Here is a 14,876-nt window from a genome sequence, read left to right as displayed (position 1 = left end):
TGGCCTTAACTTTTATTTTTTCAAATCTTTCTTTCTCATCTCTCATTTTCTAGTGACCAAATCTGACCATCACCACCCGACCACCATTATCCCGACCACCATCATCATCATTTATCTCTTCATTCATTTTTCTCTTAGATCACGAAATCGTTGTCAGGAAAGCGGTTCAAAATCTCTCAGTTACAATTAACCAATCAATTTCTCTCTCTCTAACTTGACCTAATTCGAAAACATATTGCCCTTCAATTAAATCGTGAATCTATATCGTCAAAAGAGTAAAGCTTGAATATGAGGCATATAATGGATTATAGGGTTTCTTTTCCAGAGGACAACAGAGATTGTCTAGGTCAACAGTTGGTAGCCCAAGTGGTTCCAAGGTGTTGACATAAACTCCAGAAAGCCCTGAAGGTCCCAGATTGTCTAGGTCAACAGTTGTCGAGCTTATCACATCTATGATGTATCAAATGTAGATTTTAAGAGAAAGAGATAGATAGTTAGTGAGAGTAAGAGAGAATGAGATAGGAAGGAAGAGAGAAATAATAGTGGTGGTGGCAGTCGGATGTGGTGACCGGAGTTGAAGAAGAAGAAAGATTTTGTTTTCCGAAAAATGTTGGGGGCACATTCTAAATTTCATTTTCCCGGCAATTATAATAAAACCCTAATAAGTTCTGAAAAAGTTATCCCCCACTTGCGCGAAAACACTTTAAAATGTGAACGAATTCCAAGTATGAAAGCTTTATGTATAAATTTTGTTTCCTTATACAGAATGTCTGTTCAAATTTCTCAAAGTACCAAAAAGAACCCTAATAGTCATTTTTGGAAGCTCTGTTTTAATGGCGGATTTGGGGAGTCAAGAGAAAATTGTTAAGGATGTTGGAGAAGGAGATGATGGGGAAGGAATGGATGTGATGGATTTTGATTTGCTTTGTTCAACGGTTGCTTTACAAACCCAAAGTGGGTATTACTGGAGAGGTGGTGGTAATTGGGAAAAATTAAATGATGGTGATGATGAAATTGATGGTGGTGGGTTTAATGGAAGAGTTCAGAGGATGTGGGAAGGTGATGTTTTAGATTGTTTTCAAGATCGTCGAATTGCTTTAGAAACGATTTGGTAAGTTTTTATTCTTCTTTCAAGTTTGAATGTTATTCAGTGCTTATTTCATTTGGAAAGTAGGGTTTTTCTAGCAAGGATGAAGGAGGTATTCTGGTTCTAGGTTATGTTTTCTGCCTCTACTAGTTTTGAATAAAAAGGGAGCCTTTTTTCTTTTTCTTCTAGTTGTCTGAATCTGACTCGTAAAAATCTGAATTTTCTGACTGGAATGAACCCATAATAAGTCAAAATCAGTCAGATGAATCAATCAAAAGAAACATTCCTAAATCTGACTCCAATTCAATCCAGACCATGAGTCAGATTCTGAACTGAGTTAGCAATTAATCGAACAGTACTGAAGGCCTTTTTATTCTAATTTTTTTTCGTTTAATTTGGATATTTGCTTCTTCATGAAGTAGTTCAGTGTTGCGTTATTAAGATGATGTGAGAATAAATTGATGAACTTGTTTGTTTTGGTAGTTGTCCATGTTACAGATTCGGGAAAAACATGGGAAGAGCTGGATTTGGCCCTAGTTTTGTTCAAGTAAGTTTTCGGTCTTTCGAATAACTTCATCTTTTTTAATCATGTTAAATTTCAAGACCCATTTTTGTGAATCATCTAATCAAATTCGAACCTTTATCAACAATCATCTCTTGTATAATTGTCTTGTTGATTTCACAATGAGCAGAATAATAGGTAGTTGAGTGGGCTTACTGTAGAGTTTGACTCAGGTAGGCGTCTTTGTTCGTTATTATAATGACTTGGTCTTTATCGGTTTATTCTAATTATTGTAAGTTTTGATTGGTTTTCGTAGGCAGTTGTTTATTTCATACTCATTATCACGACAGTTTCCAACTTCATTGCTTTCGCTGTCATCCAAAGGCGGCGGTTCCTGTATATGGCAGTTGCTTTCACCATTTTGTCTGGCTTATATTTCGGGTTTTTCCGCAGACAAATCAGGAAGCAATTTAATATCAGGGTAAACGTTCTCCCTTTGAGGGTTTTCCTTTTCTAACTTTCACTTATCTTTCTTAGGCTTCGTTTATCCTTTACTAAAGATGAATGATCCATATAAAACTTTAAGTGGTAGTATTCTTTTTATATGCTCCAAAAATAATTTATGATTCAAGTTGAAGCATGGAATTCTCCCTCATAGTGACAACAAAGGGTTTGGTTTCCTCTTGTTATAAATTTCTTAGATTTCTAATTTGGTTTCTCATACATGCTTGAGGACTTGATCGTCTTATCTTTGTGGGACAATGACTTGCTTTCACCTCAAAGGGCCCACAAAACCTTGTTAGAAAGATCTCATCCTCTCTTCCCCGTCCATCCTTCCGTACGGAATCATAGACCTGAAGACCTCTGTTTCTTGTCTCCTACAGAAGATCATATTATCCATCTTATATCACAGGGGTGAACTTCGGATTAGAGTACATGCTTCGGCAATAGTTTCCTTTCTTGTAGTTCACATTAGCAAGTTTATTGACCGAGTTTTCTAATACATCCAGTAGGGACCCTTGCTTTACTTGCCCTATATAGCAATTTCACGTCATATGTTGACACATGTGTACTTCTAATTAATGATTTTATAAACTCGAATTTTCCTCATATAGTCGAATATGAACTGAGTTATTTCTGCATTTGCAGGGTAGTGAGAGTTCGTTGGATGATTGTATCACCCATCTAATCTGCCCATGTTGTACGCTATGCCAGGTTTGTTTCCTTAAGAATGGTCATTAATAAGTAGCTCGTTTCTAGGACTAAAAAGGAGAATTTTTGGTCATTTTATGTTAGTGGAACAAATCCATTTTTCAATTTGATAGCAAAGCTGATAGCCTGATATATTTAGTATGGCGTTAATCGATGTTCTTATTTACATTGAACAGGAGTCAAGAACATTAGAGATCAACAATGTTCGAGACGGTATTTGGCGAGGCCGAGGTGATACTCTTTGCATAGGTAGTCACGGTGTGGGAAGCAAAGCATTTGTCGAGTTACACCAGACATCTTTGATACCAACCAAAAATCCCGAGAATTTGAACATGCAACGAGCTTCAAAAGGTGTGGATCACTCGTGGAGTGTGGATGTTGACCATTTGGTCCCACCATCCCAATTGTAGCCCGTCTTCTGAAAGTCGTGATTCTGGTCATATTATTTTCAGGTTGTGTTTGATAACAAAGAATCTTGTTCCACGAAAGTCTGCTCATTTACACAATCCATAGAAGTTATTCTTTCGGGGAAGTAGAGAATTGTATCCCATGGAAGTGTATTATAACCACACTTTCTGTCGTAGTTTTTAGTTAATGGGCACACACTTCCAGGGAAATACAATTACAATCGAACAACAAAAGTAGCATATTTCCTTAGCATTAACCAATTTCCAAGAAAATGAAGGGCTATCAAATGCAACCACCAGTCAGAGACTAGTTGTCCGAGGTTCTAGGATCTGAAAAGCGCAAGATGAACCTAAAAGCGGCAAAGGTAAATATTGTCTGACATTGTCTCTAGTAAAAATCTGGTTTCTTTTTTGTTAATTATCTTGTTTCAACTAGATTATTTCGTAGTTCTTGAAGACGAAACTTCTGTATGTTGTAATGCTGTTTGGCAGTTTTGTATCTTGTTTTGATTTAGAAACGAATTTGGAAAACGTGGTTGGTTTTATTAACAGGTATGGATTCTTCTTTTTGGAATCAGTTTCATTTGTTCACATCTTCCTTAAAAGAAGAAGGAAACATCAGAAGAATTCACCGAAACAGAGATGGAAACAGTTATCGCCGAACATAACTGGAACCGAGTAGATCTCGATTATGGGCTCTTAGTGTCTAGTTTAAGACGAACGTTAATACAGAACTACCTATTTTTCTTTTTGTGGTTCTCTAAGTTATCATTACTAGATTTCGTCGTTTGTTTTTCCATATGGCTGTTGTTAGTGCTATTTTCGCTATACCAATAGAATAATCAATGAGGAATAAGGTCGAGTAGATCTTCGGGCCGTCGATGTGATACTTCGTGAGACACCATGACCACAATACTGGTAATTTCATTGCCGGAGGAGGAAGAAATACTAGGTGGTGGAGTGAACTTGAAGGTGGCGGAGTGAGTGAACTTGAAGGTGGTGGAGTGATAAAGGTAGTGGTGGTGGTGGTTTGAACCAGGGAAGCGATTGCATAAATCAATGTCTGGCAATGGCTGCTAGAACTGTAGTTGTTACTTTGTTGCTGGGGTAGTTGATGTATAACTGTTGCTGATAAGTTGTTATTGGCAACAAGAAGTAAAAAGCGTAGCTAAATCATCTACTCAAACTGTCACCTTCATCATCGAAATCGGGTAATTATGACTTCAATAGTTGCATATCTGATTCATAATAGCCACCGATACCCTAACTAAGTAAACAAAATTAAAGCAGTTAACGTTTCGATCTGATCACTTCTATTTACTCAGAGACGACCAAATTTAGTAGTAGTAGTACTTACATATCCTTCACGTCTATTTAATTGCGATAGTAGAATATCGCGATTAACGCCACCCTTCATCAATTAATTAGAATTAACAAACCCAAAAAAAAGGTTACCATAATAAAAATTAAACATTGAAGTTTAAACCAATCTTATAAAATAAAAAGTACTCACAATTTAAAACCCGGTTAGAAAAACCTAATTTTATCCTGTATCTCAGAAAACAAACTAGTAAACCAAAACTAAGGTTAAGGGATTGTGCTCATATGCTTAACATAACACCTTTTTAAAACCTTAAAAAGCAAAACAGAAGACTAGAACTACTTAAGGTTTAGGTCCACCGAGCGGTCCGAGCCTGAGAACTAAATCGGTCTCTCCGGACTCAGAAGGTTGATAACTGGCAGCTCCATCATTGCGAGCACCATCTCCACCAGTTTCTGGTTCCTCCGCAAAATAAGGGTTTTCCTCCGGTAGGAGGTTCAAGTCTAGAGTAACAGCACCGCGCCTGGCATCATATCCCTGCGACCAAAAAAAATTTCAATTATTTCAGGATCCAACTCTAACCATCTGCACAGACACAAAGGTGGGAATAGGACCGCGCGGGCTTCCCACAGACATTCTTCAACCGACTGGGCTAGGATGGGCTTGAGTGAACACTCAAAGTCCTACCAAACCTATAACCATTTACATGTATACATAAAGGTCGGAATCAGTCTGGGCGGACGGACTGCCCACAGGCAGGTTCTCTAACAAGCCCGACCGCGTCATTTAGGCTATAAATTCTTTTGGCTTTTAGGGCAATCGGACAGGCGCAGATACATACTACAAAATCTTAGTACACGTTGCCTTCCCAAGCCCGCCAGAAATGCAGGGCTTATCAGGCAACTGGCATATCAAGCTTAACACAAATAATATTAACAATAACAGGTAGTAATAGTAATAGTAATAGTAATAGTAATAATAATGATAACATGAATATCGAAAGATTAAATTTTCGCACCAGATTCACAGAAGCTTGATTAGAATGAGGACGAGTTTGGTTGAGGCTGAGATGAACTTGATAAGGATGAGCACGATGAGAAATGTTTGAGTTCATGTTTATTGGAAAACCAAGAAATGGATTATGGCTTGCTCGTGGAGGAACATGATTAGGTAAATGAGGGGCTCCTCCTTGATCCGGCTTTGGAATGGGAAAATTGTAAGCTGCTGGATTTGAAGCAGGTACATGACGAGGATAAGGTGCCATGTTTCGAATTTCATGATTCGGGCTTGGGTTTCGAAAAAGTGGATGAGAACCATCTCGAATTAGCAGCTGCCGAGCGTGTCCAGAAAGGTATGGGTGAAAGCGAACATAACTTGACATAGTACCATTGGCATTGGTCCTTTCTGACCATGTAACGGGATCCACTGCCGTCGTTGGTGGTGGAACTTCAGCTCGAACATAACTTGACATACCATTGCCATTAGGCCTTTCTCTTAACCAACTGACATGATTCATTGGTATCCTATGTGGTGGAACTTCAGCTCGAGCATAACTTGACATACCACTGCCGTTAGGCCTTTCTAATCTTAACCAACTGACAGGATTCATTGGTATCCTTCGTGGTGGAACTTCAGCTCGTTCGATCAAGTTATTAATTCCATTGTTGTTCGTTGGCACTGATGCCCGAACTTGGATTTGACCAAAAATGTTAGGTCCAACATTTCTCGGCGGTGAAGCTTGTTGGACCCTAACTTGGTTACGAATCATGTCATTGTTTCTAGTGTCCATTTCCTCAGATGGCTGGCCTATTGGAACTTGGTTATGAACCAAGTTATTCCAAGAGATATTCGGAGGGTTTGAAGAAGAACCTACCTCTTTGTTACTTGGCCCAGCAGGTGCCACATTGTAGAGATACTTTACTTGGAATTTCTCAAGTTTATCAAAAGCGTCTCGATCAACAAGCGGTTTCATCTCATCCTCATCGTCTACTTCCGTTACCTCTTTTGCTTCCTCATCCCCTTGTGCTTCTGCTTGCTCTTCCGCTTCCTCATCTGCTTCAGCTTCCGGATCCGCTTTTGCTCCCTCAATATCCATTTCCTCACGCGTTGCCTCGTTCTCATTCGCATTCTCCAGTGGCTCTTCCTTAACAGGATCCGCTTTTGCTTCCTCAAGCGTTTCCTCATTCGCGTTCTCCAGTGGCTCTTCCTTAACAGGATTGGCCACAGGATTCATGTCCTGATTCTCATTCTCAAGCTTCAGTGGCTCTTCCTTAACAGGATTCCCCACAGGATTCGTCACTGGATTCATGACAGGATTCGTCACAGTAGTACTGGGGTGGGTTTCAGTTGTTCCTGGTACATAATTTGCATCCACTTGCAAGTCAACACATAAGCGATCATCAATACCTCGAGGATTGAAAACGCCAATAAAAGTGACACTGTTGTCTGGATTCACCTCAGGATTCGCCACAGGATGCGTGTCCTGATTCTCATTCTCAAGCTTCAGTGGCTCTTCCTTAACAGGATTCCCCACAGGATTCGTCACTGGATTCGTGACAGGATTCGTCACAGTAGTACTGGGGTGGGTTTCAGTTGTTCCTGGTACATAATTTGCATCCACTTGCAAGTTAACACATAAGCGATCATCAATACCTCGAGGATTGAAAACGCCAATAAAAGTGACACTGTTGTCTGGTTCCATGGTTGAAATGATCTCCTAAACCTCAAGAGTAACACAGAGATATCTAGGGTACTATCAGAGATTAAGGAGAAGAAAATTATATTTTTTGGTGATGGATTAGAGTATAAACACATGATTAAATATAGGGTCAATGAAAAAAATTCATTAATTATTTTGATTTCATTTTTAAAACAAAATTATATAGGATTACAAACTTTTTTCCTTATGTGTATACTTACTTCTAATATGGTTTTTGAGTTATGTTAAAGTGGAGAAAATATCCCTCAAAAATAGAAAAATCTAAAGTAGAAATCAAAAACACAATCACAACTAAACTTAATAGATTTTCATTAAATGATGAAATAAATAATAATTACAAAGTTAATTTGCTTTTGATTTTGTACTAGATTGGAAGATTTAGTTTTCAATTATTTCTTGATTTTGTACTAGATTGGAGTATAATTTTTGAGTATTTTGTGTGTATCAATTAATGAGTTGAATCTAGACATAATTACTGTATAGAAAACACTTAAGTTTAAATTTATCTAGGTAATTAATTTAATTTTCCTTGGAGATATTGGTTATAACTTCTTACTCATTTATTGATATAGAGATTTGGTGAATATTATGTATTTATTAATTATTCAAAATTTGAATCTTGATGAAGGGGGTGAGAAATCAAAATAATTACCTGTTTAAATGGTAATAGGTAGGGGTGGCAATTTGGTCAGAACCGGCGGGTTTTTTTCCAAACCCGCCCCATTAATTAAACGGTGCGGGTTTGGTATGAAGTTACAAAATTAATCGGGTTCGGGGCGGGTTTGGTATTAGATAGTAAACTCCGCCCCGAACCGATTGGTATGTTATATATTAAATATATGTTTTAGTTAAGGTTATGTTTCTAAAACTTTAATCTTATATTATCAATTTAATTATTTTATGTTTTATATTATTTAAGTAGATGTAGTGTTTATGATTGATAAACTCAAAGTCTTATAAATTTTGTTAACAATTGTTATGTTACTTCAAACTAAATTAACTTTTGCTTATCTCATCAAAAAAAAAAAATTAACTTTTGCGAAACAAAATACTTTGAACCCGACCCGACTCGTTTTATATTAAACGGGGCGGGGCGGGGCGGTAATGGTGATGCAGGCGCATAAACGTGTGGGCCCACGTCCACGCGTGCCCACACCCTATTGAGTCATAATAGTAGTTTATTTAGTAGAAGAGAAGTTACTTTAATTTGATATTTCTTTATTTTTAAAGTTTCTATGTTTGAGTAGTTTATTATTTTAGGAATCCTAGTTTGAGTCTATCTAGGAAGGTTTATTATCTTATAAAAGGAAATCTAGTCTATGTTATTATTCACCTTGAAGAGAAAACCAAATCAAAGTTTATAGTTTATTAAGTTTATTCAGTTATTTTATCGTTCTTCCTTTACTTTATTTATCGTTTTTATATTTCCGCTGCGTCTACATCAAGTGGTATTCAGAGCCATTTTTTTTTAACCAATCACAATGGTTAATCCTACCGTTCCTACTCCAACAATCAAAGAGAAGACACCAACTTTTGCCTCCGAATGGGACAACATCAACAAAAAGTTATCCTCGGTTACAAAATTGGAAGAAGCTTTCGAAAATCACAAGAAGGAAACTATGGAAAAATTCGATCAAGTCAATGATTCGATCATGAAGTTATCTAAACAAATTGAAGGCATATGTAAGTCTCCCTCTTTTACCACCACTCCTTCATCTACTAACTTCCATTCAAACATCATTACCACAACCACTCCCAACCACAACACCAATTTCAATTCCCCTACTTGGTCAACCTATCACTAACCCATGCCCGACCACTTTCCTCCCACCGATTCACATCAACCCTACATCACCACTCTTACCGGTTTTCCCACTAACATACATAAACCCTACATCCATTCCAACCACACCACCTTTCTCCTTCAACAAACAACAAACATCAAACCAACCCGAATCGTTCTCCCACCATTCTACTACCAACCCAAGTATCACCCAACCGTACCCCTTTCAAACACCTCGGCAATATTATTCACCAAACACCATCCCACTCGAAACCCAAACCCAAAACCACCACACATATACAAACCCTAGTTATGTAGGCTACAACCCGGATTCTATAGGCACCCCTAGTTTCCCTATACATAATATTCAAATCCCATCTATAGCCACCACCCAAATAACCCTACCCCAATATCACCAACATGTTCCTGGTTCCCTCCCAATCTTTTGGTGTCAAACACCATCACCAACACAACAAACCTCTCCTTATTATTCCATATCCCCAACACTTCTACCACAAAATTTTGAATCTTCTCATCAAGTTGAAACTCAGTTATCAACACACCCAAGTAATCAAAACCCAGAATTTAGTGAAGGAAAAGAAGAACAAAAAGAAATTATCAAAACCCATCAAAACCAAGAACAAGAACAACAAGAGAAACACCCATTAGTCACTACACACACTAAGTTTGATGATGTGAATGATCAGTCTTTAGTATTCGGTGGAGGGATTCATGATGGATTTTCGGATTCATGTGACTGGGATATGTCAAATATTGTTAAATTTGATGATTTGATAGTTCCATCTGGTTCAAATCAGGCTTTGCCACCTTATGATGGTTCTTCTTCATCTTCTTCCTACCGTATTCGCATGGAAGTGCCTACTTATGATGGTTCGAATCATAAAATTTTTCTGAATCAATTATGTCCCACATCGCCGCTTTCTCTATCAAATCTCTTCCTACAAAATTTTCTTCAAACAATTAAGAAAAAGAGGATCAATTTCCCAATTCTTACAATGAACCTATACTTAATGGTCAAAGATCACATACCAATTGAACAACTTCCATCTAGGTTTCACATATCAATTGAAGAAAACAAACAGTGGGCTCCAGGTATTGATCACGTTAGAGTACATAAACTACATGAAGATGAACGTGGAAAAGTCAATTTTGCGTGGCATATCTACACTACATGGTTCCATATCGATATCTTAGTTAGCGATGGTTATGCTTATACTTTGACTATTGATGAAGTATTTTGGAAATTTGTTACAATTACTCTTACTTCACACTTGCTCATAGTACTTCACACTTTCTTGAAGATTAAGTGGTTGAGCCTACCGTGGGAAGATGGCGAGATGAACATTATTTATTCACTAAGGTTAATTTTTCGAGAATCATTGGCATATGAGTTTGGGTACGAGGTTGACGATTACTTGCACATTAGTATCCTTCCATTCCAGTGCAAACTTCGTTCGAAGTGGAAATTACGGATCGCCATGACAAAGTTCATCGTCTGCGGATGCATCAACTTGTTTTCTTCATCGAAATCGGTTCGGGACGAACCTTCTGGGGAACAGGGTGCTGATGCAGGCGCATAAACGTGTGGGCCCACGTCCACGCGTGCCCACACCCTATTGAGTCATAATAGTAGTTTATTTAGTAGAAGAGAAGTTACTTTAATTTGATATTTCTTTATTTTTAAAGTTTCTATGTTTGAGTAGTTTATTATTTTAGGAATCCTAGTTTGAGTCTATCTAGGAAGGTTTATTATCTTATAAAAGGAAATCTAGTCTATGTTATTATTCACCTTGAAGAGAAAACCAAATCAAAGTTTATAGTTTATTAAGTTTATTCAGTTATTTTATCGTTCTTCCTTTACTTTATTTATCGTTTTTATATTTCCGCTGCGTCTACATCAAATGGTTTAGCAATTTTTAGTTGGGACGGTTATGGTAATTGAATATCTACCCCGATTATGGCAAAACCCGTTTATTAACGAGGCGGAGTTGGGAAGGGGATGAACCGTCCCAAACCCGCCCCGTTAACATCCCTAGTAATAGGAGATAAAAAAAACAATTTTCTATGCGTCTAAGACCTACCCGTTTAAATATAATTGTATTTCTGCATACCATCTAATAATCCCAATTCAAATAACCAAAGACTACACCTTCTCTGGAATTCGAACCTGGGACCTCTAGGGGTTTCTAGAGTTTATGTCAACACCTTGAAACCACTTGGGCTACCAACTATTGACAAGCTATATATTTACTAAAGCCTTCTTATTGGGTACCATTTATAATTAACGACTTCTGTCTCGGTTCTGCATGTTGCCTTGTTATTATTTGCAGAAAATAACTACAATTTTGATTTATTTCTATCTTCAGCCCAAGGGTAGGGCGTTTATTTTCTATTTGTACAAAATGAGTTCTCATTACCAGTACTCATGATTTTCGTTGTAATGGCGGTAACACATTAAGTCGTAAATCTACTATATTTATTATCTCCGTTTCGCCAACGGGGATCCTACTTTCCCTCAATTTATGATACAATTTGCGACTACAAGCAAATGTCACGTCTTCCTAACTACATCTACCAACACTTCTTAGGTAATTGTCGCGTCTTCTTAATTCAAGGATGTAGACGTACTGCATCTCCATCCTTTTTTAGGCGATTGTCACGTGCTAGTGATTAAACATGTCCTTAGTGAAGAAGGAATCTGCTTCCTAAAATGAAGAGAACTTATCAATATAACGTAATATGTACGCACTAATTAGTTTAATACGAAAGTCTTAAGAGTTGAACCTGATGAGTTGGTCCATTGACATACTCACTAGTAGATAAAAGGGTGACTACATTGTTTTGAATGTGTGATATGTTAGAACCAAAACAATATAACAAGTGGTATTGAAATGTTTGTACGCCGACGGTGCTTGAGAGGGTGTGGCGATATTTCTCGATAACATTGTCCTCCTAAAAAACTATAGGGAAGGATCAACGACAGGTTTTAGTATTGGTTAATTTTGTTTTAGATTTTAATTTGTGACCAATTAACCGTTTTAGTTCTAATGAGCGTCAGACAGTTCGATTTTACCCTCATACACCATATAATCCAACTTTTTTACCGGCCACAACCCAGTTTCACTCAATATATCAAAATCAAGAACATTTAAAAACCGTACCAAATCCATATATTTTAAATGGAAGAACAAAAACTTTTGATTGCAGATTCTACAAAACATATAAAGCAATATTGGCATTGATCTAATTAGTAGTCTTCATTGCCCATTTGCTCTAATCAATCACTGTAATTGTTGGTTATCGTCAAGCGAAATATTTGACTAATGATCTTGTAAAAAAAACTCAAACTTTTTCAATTTCAACTGTAATTGTTTAAAAGGTTTGAAACACTAATTTTTCATTTTGAAGAAAAATGAAAAGACAAAGAAGGCTGAGTGAGAGGAGATGATGTGATGGCGGCGATGAAGATGAAGCGGGGGATGACAAAGTTAGAAGAATACAAAATAGTGACAGTTGTCGGAGAACATTGTGCTTGTCGGAATAAGCGGCCATAGGACGTGAAAGTGAGTAGTCGCGGGTCAAGATAGTAATGAAAATAAATGGAAGGAATATTTAGTTTAGATCCTTAAATTTGGTTATCTTACACAAATCCGTTTTTCTACAAGTAATTTAGTTGTCTATCATAAGAAATTTGGTTGTCCATATTGAGAATCAAAAACAAACATTATCTTATCTTGAGTTTTGATATGATTGGTTGATATGGACAGTTTCTAATAGGTTATAAGCTCCTTGAGAATGATAAACAAATATCAACACAATAAAAAAAAGAGAAGTAGAAGACCATGAAGGATAAACTTTTCATTGCTCCAACAACACAGGCTACACCATATATATAATAGTTGCAATAAAGTGGGCGAGCGTCTCGTATGTTACTCTAAACCCTAAAAAAAAGTCCTAGCTAGTAAGCTAGAGGCTCGTTTGGGGTTCACTCGTGTTTCATAAAAAAAGAAAAAGGATAAACTCTTTTATGTTTAAGATCTTAGTATGCAATTCAATAGCTAAACTAACAACAAATGAATCTAATCGGCTGTCGTGTTGTAGTTTATTATAATAGCAAAATCAATAGCTAAAGTCTAGGGTTTATTCAGTTAGAGCCTCAGAGTCAAATCAATCGCATCTTCGTCGAAGGTAGCAGAAGTAGAAACTTGCTCGCGCTGACATACCGCCCCTTCCTCCTCTTCTATTTTCTGTAAAAATAAATAAACTACATAGTTATCGAGAATCTATGTTTATATATATAAAAATCCATTCTTAGATTTTTCATTAATTACACAACCCAATAGTTTTTTTTCTAGTAAAATTTCGTACGTGGAAAGAAATACATATCATCCCTCAACCACATTAAGATATATAAAAACGCGACATAACCCACTATCTAAAGAAAAAAGAAGATATGTTACCTCATTTTCAAGAACCCTTGAATAACCTAGTTGATTCTCGACTTCATTCTTCGATTCAGGAAATATGGTAGTAGCATTATCCATGAAAGAAACAGGCCGAGGAGGAGGATGATAGTGACGACTAACCATCTCTGCAATTCGATCAATATTTATCGGATATTCTCCGAAATGGGTGAGAGGAGGTTGGCCATGGTAGTCTTGACTATCTTCCTCTTTCAAGCTGGTTTTCTCGTACTCCATTCTTAACATCTCAAGTTTAGCTATCCCAAGTCCTCTTTGACATGGTTTCTTACTAGTATTCTTCCCTCGTCTATTACCCTTTTTTGGTGACAATGCTTCATCAATCTTCTTCTTTTCAAGTAATTTTGGACCTCCCATGAGAGAGAGAGAGGAAATGCAAATGGGTTTGATAGATGAATGGTAGAAGAGGTGATTTATAACAAAAAAAATGAAGCCAAGAAACATGGTTAAATAAGAAAATATATAGTCATTAGATTTGATATTTAATTATAGCATAATCTAACCAAACTTAGTATGTATTTTTCCTATAATCTTAATGGAATAAATCTTGTCATCCATGTGATTTTTTCTTAATGTAGATCAAATTTTCTAGAAGAAAGTTGGAATGAAATTTTTAAGAAATGATTACTCAAATCTAACCTAGATTTGGCAATCTACTTTGGTGTTTCTAAATTTGTAGAATTTAAAATTTGGAAATGTAAAATGAATCTATGTTATTTTAATTATTTTTGGTTGAAATGAAAAATATTAGGGTAACTAAACTCTTGTAGAAACAAAAAAAAAACTTTTGTAGAAGGATGAACTCTCAATATAATAATTAATCAAAAGATTTAGAGTAGGTGAATCCAAATATGTGATAGAAATTTGAGTAAATATTGTATGAAATATTTCAAATAAAATTTAACTATACAATAAAATACAATTTATTTTAATTCGACAATATGACAATAGCTACAAATTTACCTACTCTCTTTACTCAGAAGATATTTGTATTGAATTACAAGGTTACACCCTAGTTTCTTTTTAAGTGTTACCAAAGATCTTTACCCTAAAAGATAATAAGAAGAAATTAGAAGCTTCCATTATCTTTTTTATTTATTTATTTTTACATTTTTCACATTTTGAGTTTGATATCTGATTCGTTTCTTTTTAACAAGCTGATTTTGATTCAATTATTGAGTTTCTTTTTAACAAGTTGATTTTGATTAGTTAAATGTTGCATAATATTATATATTAAAATGTTACTCTAAATTTGTCGCATGTATAAAATGATAAATTTAGAAAAGAAAAATTAAATTGCCAACATCCCTTGGTTGAAGTGGTTAAGAGGTTTAGCCTGGCTA

General features: G+C 36.3%; 1 protein-coding gene across 3 annotated transcripts; it reads left to right on the top strand.

Annotated features, from left to right (window-relative positions):
- The first annotated feature begins 637 nt into the window (after positions 1–637).
- On the top strand, positions 638–3,785 carry LOC147560294 (uncharacterized). 3 transcript variants are annotated; one of them, XM_086662475.1, is made up of 6 exons: positions 638–1,111; positions 1,571–1,634; positions 1,906–2,070; positions 2,739–2,804; positions 2,978–3,152; positions 3,254–3,785. In XM_086662475.1, the coding sequence occupies exons 1-6, from the start codon at positions 834–836 to the stop codon at positions 3,262–3,264; spliced, it is 759 nt and encodes a 252-aa protein (XP_086518601.1). In that variant the 5' UTR covers positions 638–833; the 3' UTR covers positions 3,265–3,785. The 3 variants fall into 3 exon arrangements, with proteins under 3 accessions (XP_086518601.1, XP_086518599.1, XP_086518600.1); XM_086662473.1 differs by having other exon boundaries at positions 2,978–3,442; XM_086662474.1 differs by having other exon boundaries at positions 1,571–1,638; positions 1,910–2,070; positions 2,978–3,442.
- Positions 3,786–14,876: the final 11,091 nt, after the last annotated feature.

This window comes from Eschscholzia californica, unplaced genomic scaffold, assembly GCF_041429995.1.
Source record: "Eschscholzia californica isolate CP2 unplaced genomic scaffold, dmEscCali1.0.p SCAF_2, whole genome shotgun sequence".
Lineage (NCBI taxonomy): Eukaryota > Viridiplantae > Streptophyta > Magnoliopsida > Ranunculales > Papaveraceae > Eschscholzia > Eschscholzia californica.
Note: the sequence above shows the minus strand (reverse complement) of the source record. Positions and strands in the feature narration are given on the sequence as shown.